This window comes from Sardina pilchardus, chromosome 12 (assembly GCF_963854185.1).
Source record: "Sardina pilchardus chromosome 12, fSarPil1.1, whole genome shotgun sequence".
Classification (NCBI taxonomy): domain Eukaryota; kingdom Metazoa; phylum Chordata; class Actinopteri; order Clupeiformes; family Clupeidae; genus Sardina; species Sardina pilchardus.
In genome coordinates this window covers 29,788,706-29,798,364 of record NC_085005.1, presented here as the reverse complement: position 1 = coordinate 29,798,364, position 9,659 = coordinate 29,788,706, and the positions used below count along the sequence as shown (strand labels likewise).

Sequence of the window (9,659 nt, the reverse complement as noted above, 5' to 3'; positions counted from 1 at the left end):
TTCGTTCAAGATTTGGGCTGTACATTACATCTCCCACATGAGTTCTTCACTGTAAAGATGGACAGTATATTTTAGAGCTACAGTAGGCCTAGCCCATCAAAGCTGCAACAGCTAGAGAGAGATCATCTAGCCCTTTATATCAATTAGCAAGGCACATTCTCATGTAGGCGTAGGCTTATTTATGCCCTTAGACAGGATCTGGATGTCCATTACATCTAAGGTGTAAAGGAAGGGAAACCGTTTCCTCTTTTTGTCTTTTTTGTGTTGACGGCCCAGAAACAGGAACTTCAAGTTGTTGATGTTGGGTATTTGGATATTTTTCTTTTTTTTCCCTCAATACCTCCAGAATCATGTGACCAAGTGACTCCAGACCAGATCAGACACTTTTTCATAGCCAATGTAGGCCAAAGGCCAGTCGCTGTGTCTTGCTTTCTCTTTTCTCCAGGGCAGACGGGGAACAATATTGTTGTGATTATAGGGGTTTTCTTTGTCAAGTCAGACAAAATCTAGGAATATGGTAGCTGCACCATCTCAGATTTTGATTTCAGATGTTTACCTAATTTAGGTCCCGAATCAAAGTTCTGTGAAATAGTTTTGGTAAATTCCAATGTTTTCATAAATTTTTATGTCATTTTTACACTCAGAAATACCTTCTCTTGGATGTTTGAGCATTACAGTAATATCTTGAAAAGTATTATATTCAGCCTGCTCAAACTTTAAGGGTGAAAGACAGACGTGTTCTTAGGATGACTGGACCATTAAAAAGTTTGTATTCCATGCCCAGATTTATTTTTATAAGGCCCTAGATATGGAACGTAATGCAAAACTGGTGACATTGAAGGTCTTCTAAACTATTTTTTTTGTATCCACATGACACCAATCTTTATTTTGTCTGCAAATACCATACTTATTCATGTTGAGCCAGTATTTGAGCTATCTGCAACAAATGCCCATGAAGATAATGAGCATAAAACAAGGTACAGTATGATTGCATTTTTGGTAATGTTTAAAGGACTAATGGTATGTGGGGTAGCTAGTAGGATATCAAAATGCATATAATGTGAAGCCATTTTATATATAAAGTGTCAATGATGTACCACGTTTCATTCAGACATAAATACACTTACGTGGTTATTGTATCCCAATATGTTTTTATTTTTGTCACTGAGGCAAATCAATGATTAATTTGCCCAGGACATGTATTTAACTATGGTACAATATTGACACAATATTGACACGTATGTGTCTTTCACATAGATTTTCAAGTGCCAATAGCTACCCCTCATTCTATTTTTATCCAATAACAATGTCTGAAAAACTCTTCCCTTTGTTAAATTCTTAACATCTTCAAGCCTGTGTGGAGAGCTCAAATACTGGTGCAACATTATTTTTTAAAAAAATGATGATTGATGCCAAATGTGTACAAGAACAAGTTACTACATGACTTTGAAGAAGACACAGTAGTGTCGAAACGTTAGTCTGTTCGCACCAATAAAAGACTGCAAGTGAGAGCAGTGTGCTCCAGTCTCCTTCCTAAGTGTATACTACACTTAATGTCAATCTTGTTGCACATTTTTTACAAATCTAAGTCCTTGTAGAAAACCGATGGGAATGTTGTACAAACGTGCAATGGTCCAGTCATACTGAGAACATGTCTGTCTTCCAACTTACAACCTCGAAAAGGACGATAAAATAGTATCTTTAGACCAACAGATCATGTGACCAGATCAACACAGAAATGGTTTACTAACATCAAGCATCTGCCATGGTCATTTCAGTCCCCTGATCTGAAAAGTGTGGTGAGAGGAGAATGCACAAGAGGAACGGCCTGAAATCTCTTGTGTTATACTCTCAAACTCTATGGCATGTTGTAGAAGAATATGAAGATCTGTTTTATTGGCAAAGGGGAGCTCTGCTTTACATGTGCATGAAATACAGGGGTGACAGTAATTGCGACAAGTGATTTTGTGAAAAATAGGTATTTCTTTATGATGCATTGTTTTTCTTAGAATAAATGTGCTTCCTCATAAGGTTGGATCTTTCCTCATCGTTTTCATTGTGATATTTTGATACTATGAACTTCACTATACCAGGGGTGCCAAATGAAATGTGGATGGTACAAGCAATAAACTACACACGCAACCCTCTCTATATAACCATCCCCATCCATGCCATTAGGCATAATAATCTCGGTATGTTCAATGGCGTTTTATTTATGGGATGTTTAAAACCGCGCCACACCTGCGCAGTTCAGACACACATTGCGCAGCCTCGCTGATTTAACCCTTTGAGCGGATTCGCCTGACAACGCGTGACGTTGAGTAGAGTGTTCCGTCAGCGTAGCGGCGCATCATATGACACTGCCCGCCGATCCTTGACGAGAGGAGAGCGCTGTCATTGAAATAAATAAATAAACAAACAAACAGACGAGGGAGAATAGGGGGAATATCATTTTTACTCCTTGTACCAGTTCACCCTCGCGTGGACCATAGCGGACATTCTCCATCCTCTCCTTCAACTGCCAACCGGTATCAGACCGAAGCTTCAACCTGCGTTGTGCGGAGACGTGTCCGTGGCTTTTCCGTAGGTTAGAGTCATTTACGGGTCCTAAAGGATACGGTGCGTCACCATTTCCGTTTGTAGCACTCACTGCAATTCCTCTGTAGGCGCGCTCTCGACATTTTCTCCCCGAATAATTGTCACTCTGAGCGTGCGTATCCGTGGGATTTGGTGTCCATTTTCCTGATGTACACGCATAACGGAAAAGGGGAATTCAATGAATTTGAATTAAACCTGGACATCAATCAGGCGAAGCTCTGCAGCTGAGGACAGGTTTCCGCGACGTGTCCGTGTTTGCCGTCTCGTCATTTCTTATTATCATAGGGGAGTGAGAAAATAGAATTGATAGCGACTGTTGGGCGTTACGTAATAGGGGCATTATCCCGGTTGCTGGACTGAACGGTAGAACGGGAGACACGCAGAGATACAGAGAGCCGTGCAACCTTGCGTAAGTATACCCATGTCCGAGCTACTATATCAACGTGACTGGAAATTAATTAAAAAATTATACATTATTTTGTGGGTTTGGTTGACATAATATTGTATGATCTTTGTCATTTGGACGAGTAATGAAGTCCAAGTCGCTAAGGAGGGTTGGGAAGAGCCACCTGCTAGGTAATCGGTAACGAATATTTCTGTTGCCGTGTCTCTAATGTGTGTTCTGCCCTGTGATTCTTGAGGTGGTTGACGCTACGGGGAGAAAATGTCGGGGCAGACTCTAACGGATCGCATTGCCGCTGCGCAATACCAGCTCACGGGCTCCGAAGTGGCGACGCGCGTCTGCAAAGCCACCACACACGAGGTGATGGCGCCCAAGAAGAAGCACTTGGATTGTGAGTGTTACATCTCCCCCCGTGCACTCCATCTTTTTTTGCCGAGTGCGACAGATGCCTGTCCATAGAACGCCTTCACGTGCCTATATAAAATAGGCGCTTTCGTGCGCGCGCCACGCACCTGCATTCTGCAACCGCATGCATACAGAACACGTAACCTTGTGTTGAAATCAAAACAGTCGTTTTGCAAACAAGAGAATTGTCACGTCTGGAATAGCCATTGATTTGTTGGCACTGATGGTGTTGTCCTCCATAGCCTGGCCAGTCTATCTGCATTCTTACTGGGCTGTGCCGTCCTGCCCTTGAGTGGCCTGGCGTTGTGGGTGGACTGGCACAACTCTTGTGGCCTGCATATGTGTGTCCTTGTGTGTGTGTGTGTGTGTGTGTGTGTGTGTGTGTGTCATTGTGTGCGTGTGCTTGCTTGCTTGCATGAGTGAGTTCGTACGTTTTGTGTGTGTGTGTGTGAGAGAGAGAAAGGAAGGGGTGGGGACCGTTGGCCAGAGGGTCTCACAGGCCAAAGCCTCTCTCCACACACACACACACACACACACACACACACACACACACACACACACACACACACACACACACACACACACACAGATGCCCTCTCACTCCCTTTGCCATGTCCCAAATCCAACCCCTACATGTTTAGGTTATCTTATGTGCAGTCTATCATATGCAGATCTGTGTTGTAATGTCTCTTGTTATGTCACTAAACTACACTCTTAGTAAAAAAAGGTGCTATAGAACCCAAATGCATGCCTCATACATGGCACCCCTGAATGGTTCTTTAAACCATTTTGAAGGATTCATCAGCGGAACCCCTGAGGGTTCTTTAAAGCTTGCACGGTTCTATACAGCACCCCAAGAACCCTTTTTAAAAAGAGTGTACCATCAGTGTATCATGGTTAGAGATGGCCCATGAATGAAGCATATTTTTCCTAGTCAAGGCATGAAATCCTGAAGTATGTCTTGAATGCTACAGCTAGCAACAGCTAGCAGCAGCTAGCCAGCGCTCTGGATGAGTATTTGGGGTGGATGATTGGGGGAGGGGCAGAGGAGGGCACTCCTCCTGCAGACACTTCCTGCTTCCAGGCGTGGCCGGTCGGCCTGTTTCCGACCCGTCGGTCCCGAGGAGCGGGAGCAGCAAGGGATTGTGGGTTGGAACCATCACCTGGGTGACGTGGTGGCTGCTGAATTATGGATTGATGAGCCAAAGCATGGCATGCATAATTTACTGCACCAAAGGTGACCACGTTACTGCCGGCTACGGACTAGAACACGGCCGCACAGATCATGCACCTGAGCTGTGTTCATGTGTGTGTGTGTGTGTGTGTGTGTGTGTGTGTGTGTGTGTGTGTGTGTGTGCACATCTGCGTGTGCATATGTTTCTGTGTGTGTGTCTGAAAAAACACATTGACAGTGCTATTCACATGAATGCATTCAGCAGACTTCCCCTATCTGGGGCTGAGCAAAGTGACCTAAAGTATAGTGCAGTTGCAGTACACACCAGTAGGCCTATCAGGATACTGAGCAAAGTGACCTAAGCTATAGTGCAGTTGCAGAACACATCAGTAGGCCTATCAGGATACTATCAATGTAAACATCAGCACTCTGCATGCCCTCAAGGTCTTAAGTCACAGCCTGACTCAGAGGAAGAAGTCTCCTACCAGCTAAGATAACAGATCATGATCCAACAATTACTTCAGTTACAACTGAGTTATTATGCATCAATATGTTACTACTGTATGATATTATGATTAGATACATAGATAGATAGATACTTTATTGATCCCCAAGGGGAAATTCAAAGTCCCAGCAGCTTAAGACACCACACACAACATACACTACAATGTAAACAGGATGATAAAAAACAAATCAACTCATTTTATATAGATGTAGATTATAGATATATGCGAGGTCAACAGGTCAAAGGTCATTCTGTGAAGCAGACGAGTGAAAATATTATGGCTTATTAACCAATCAGATCTCAGATGTCCCTATTCACCTCCTCATAAGCCAATCAGCTTCCGTTTCTGAGACTTCACTCTAGAAATGGAAGGTGCTTAAATGCTTCTTTTTTTATCACTTCATGGTTCTATAAAGAACTATGACTTTGTGTTGAACCTTTACCTCAAGTACCGCCATTTTCATGCCCTTTCTCAAACGGTTCTTCAAAGAACTTTTGCCTTCAGGATTCTTTTGAAGCGCAACAAAAAGATTCTTGTATGGCATCGCTCTGAAGAAGCCATTATTCCTCAGAGTGTTCCTTGAAGGAGCAGGTCTCCGGTTTGATGGGTCGCCAGAGGTGTTGCCAGCCTCTGGCGTCTGGATGGCGTCGGTTGTGGCGTGGTGTGTGTGGTGTGTGTGGTGTGTGTGGTGTGTGTGGTGTGTGTGGGGGCGCTGCTGGGACAGCTTCATCACCGTGGCACACACTCCTGGCGCGGAGGACGCATAGCCTGGCGCGGGGACGTGTGAGATCGCTGGCACGGGCCGGTTGTGTCGTGACTCGTGACGGCTCCCTTCTCCGCCAGATTGGCTCATAAATTCAGCGCCTGCCTCAACCCCCCCCCCCCCTTCAGCCCCCTCCCCCGGTCCCTTCCCTCAGTCGCACTATGCAGACGTGAGCACACAGCAAAGAGCTCTCCTGCATCTGCTGTCTCATCCATTAGCTTTAGGCACAGAGGGTTGAAGTGGATCTTTGGTTTAGATTTCTGTTTTATATTGGTGTTTTAGGCACAAAGGGTTGAAGCAGATCTTTGGTTAGAATTTCTGTTTTATATTGCTGTTTTAGGCACAAAGGGTTGAAGTGGTTCTTTCTGTTTTATATTGCTGTTCAAGGCACAAAGGGTTGAAGTGGATCTTTGGTTTAGACTTCTGGTTTATATTGGTGTTAGAACGTTATTTGATCTCATTTGTGAAGATTCTGGTGATTTTGGGATTCTAGGGATTAATTTCCACAGAATCCAAGATTCCCATTTCTGATATTCAGTTATTCCATATTGTATATAGATATCGAATTGCCCTCCTCTCACACTCATGTTTCTTGAATACTTCTTGCTCTTGTTCCCCTATGGTCCTTAGTTAAAATTCAGCAGTGTAGTCTGAATACCATGTTACCACGAACATAATATATTCACTCTAGAATTGTATATGACTTAAACCACAAGTGTAGCACTGGAGTATGACCTGTGTGTGTATGTGTGTGTGTGTGTGTGTGTATGTCAGTGTGTGTGTGTGTGTGTGTGTGCGGGGGGGGGGGGGTATGTGTGTTGTGTATGTGTGTGTATCCCCTTTTTCTAGAACATCATGTACCAGGTGTGGAGTATTATAGTTTGTTCATTTTGAAGTACTCCACTCACAGTTGCAGTCTGTGTGTGTGTGTGTGTGTGTGTGTGAGTATATGTGTGTGAGTATGTGTGTGTGTGTGTATGTGTGTGTGTGTGTGTGTGTGTGTGTGTGTGTGTGTGTGTGTGTGTGTTGATCCTGGCTCTGTAACATCTCCTGCTGTCTCCCCCTTGTCTCCATCTTGGTTTCTCCTCACACAGAGCTTTGCATTCCTTCACTACTAGACATCACAAACATATAGAGGTGCACATGGTGTGTGGACATGTACATTATCTCTCTTCTCTCTTCTCTTCTCTCCTCTTCTCTCCTCTTCTCTTCTCTTCTCTCCTATCCTATCCTATCCTATCCTCTTCTCTCTTCTCTTCTCTTCTCTCCTCTTCTCTTCTCTTCTCTTCTCTTCTCTCCTATCCTATCCTATCCTATCCTCTTCTCTCTTCTCTTCTCATCTCTTCTCTTCTCTTCTCTTCTCTTCTCTTCTCTCCTATCCTCTTCTCTTCTTCTCTTTTCTCCTGTTTTCTCTTCTCTCCTGTTTTCTCCTATTTTATCCTCTCCTCTTCTCTTCTCTCTTCTATTCTGTACACTCTCCTCCTCTCCTCTCTTCTTTCCTCTTCTATTCTCCCCTCTTGTCTTCTATTCTCTCCTCTTGTCTTCTATTCTCTCCTCTGGTGTATTTCATCAGTGAGTGAGTAGAATGCCAAAGATGGCTGATGGGTTGCCGTGGTAACAGATAGTGAGAATTTGAGAAAGGAAGAGTGAGACTGACGTACAGCACTGTATGGGAAGAGATAGAAGATCGAGAGCTCCATGTTCACGGTTCTTATCACATGTGTTATCACTCATAACAGCTTCATTGTGAAACATTGTCTGTCACTACAGTCAAATCTTTAGATATACTGTATATAGAGGGAGAGAAAGAGAGAGAGTGATAGAGAGAGAGAGAGAATTGAATTTCAAAAGCCCAATATTACAAAAAGTTATCAAAAAACATTACAAAGTCACTTTGTCATCCTAAGAGGTATAAGATTTTAGAAAAAAAACATCAGGACGCTGATACAGGAATCTCTAGGAGGCTATTAAATTGTACTTTATCCTCCTTAACCATACACAAAGCGAGAGAGAGAGAGAGAGAAAAGGCAGAAGACCATTGACATATTGCAAGTAATATATTCCTATTTGCTATTTATTTCTCAGACATACAGTATAGCCTGGTTGCTAAAACTGCATGTTGTGTCTTTTTACCTAAAGTAATAAGCTTTCAGTTGTAATCATGTATGGTAGCCTATACATTGTCATGGGAGGGAGATGTTAAAACACCAGTCATTCCTGCTCCCTTTCGTTATGTTGAGAACCCTTGAAGATGTAAAAGTAGGTGTTACAACAATGTCACCAAAACAGATAGCAAGCTAGCCAGGAGTTTGCTGTGCTAATTGTATGAATTACTGTAACAAGACAAGGCTTTTTTTGCCAGACACATGTTTTTTTTTAATTCTTTGTTTAATTAATGTTATAACTAGCCTGGCTAATACCAGAGTGATTGTCAAATCTCAATTTAGAATGGGAATGTGTCAGGGGACCTTTCATTCACTTCCCATGTACAGCCGTGAAATGAGACTTAAATCGGTAGCCTACATTAAAGTCAGTACAGTACGGTAACACGTTTCTTACTTGAATAGGTACATTAAAGTCAGTACAGTACGGTAACACGTTTCTTACTTAAATAGGTACATTAAAGTCAGTACAGTACGGTACAGTATCACGTTTCTTACTTAAATAGGTACATTAAAGGGATATTCCGCCATTTTTGGAAATACGCTCATTTTCCACCTCCCCTCGAGCAAAACAATCGATATTTACCTTGTTCTCGTTCATCCAGCCATTCTGTGAGTCTGGCGATACAACTTTTAGCTTCAGCCTAGCATAGATCATTGAATCGGATTAGACCATTAGCTTCTCGCCTGCTAGCTTCATGTTTAAAAGTGACTAAGATTTCTGGTAATTTTCCCATTTAAAACGTGTCTCCTCTCAAGTTAGAAAGTGCAATAAGACCAACTGAAAATGAAACCTGGCGTTTTTCTAGGCTGATTTGACATGGAACTACACTCTCATCTGGCGTAAGAATCGAGGCAACTTGCAAACGTACCATAGGCGTAGTGATATCGTACGCAGCATCTGAAAATAGTCCCCATAGACAACAAGCAGTAGTAGTGCCAGTAGTGTGCAAGTTGCCTTGATTATTACGCCAGATGAGAGTGTAGTTCCATGTCAAATCAGCCTAGAAAAACGCCAGGTTTCATTTTCAGTTGGTCTTATTGCACTTTCTAACTTGAGAGGAGACACGTTTTAAATGAGAAAATTACCAGAAATCTTAGTCACTTTTAAACATGAAGCTAGCAGGCGAGAAGCTAATGGTCTAATCCGATTCAATGATCTATGCTAGGCTGAAGCTAAAAGTTGTATCGCCAGACTCACAGAATGGCTGGATGAACGGGAACAAGGTAAATATCGATTGTTTTGCTCGAGGGGAGGTGGAAAATGAGCGTATTTCCAAAAATGGCGGAATATCCCTTTAAAGTCAGTACAGTATGGTAACACGTTTCTTACTTGAATAAGTACATTAAAGTCAGTACAGTACGGTAAACACGTTTCTTACTTGAATAAGTACATTAAAGTCAGTACAGTACGGTACAGTATCACGTTTCTTACTTAAATAGGTACATTAAAGTCAGTACAGTATGGTAACACGTTTCTTACTTGAATAAGTACATTAAAGTCAGTACAGTACGGTAACACGTTTCTTACTTAAATAGGTACATTAAAGTCAGTACAGTACGGTACACATGTTTCTTACTTGAATAGTACATTAATGTCAGTATATAGTATGGTAAACACGTTTCTTACTTAAATAAGTACATTAAA

At 42.4% G+C, this 9,659-nt stretch overlaps 1 protein-coding gene across 4 annotated transcripts in view; it reads left to right on the top strand.

Moving 5' to 3' along the window:
* The first annotated feature begins 2,327 nt into the window (after nt 1–2,327).
* snap91b (synaptosome associated protein 91b) overlaps nt 2,328–9,659 on the top strand; it is a 41,541-nt gene continuing 34,209 nt past the window's right edge. For all 4 annotated transcript variants that reach the window (XM_062551181.1, XM_062551183.1, XM_062551182.1 and 1 more), the window contains exons 1-2: nt 2,328–3,007; nt 3,240–3,392. In XM_062551181.1, coding sequence (XP_062407165.1) covers nt 3,263–3,392 — 130 coding nt within the window. In that variant the 5' untranslated portion in view covers nt 2,328–3,007; nt 3,240–3,262. The remainder of the gene's footprint in view (nt 3,008–3,239; nt 3,393–9,659) is intronic.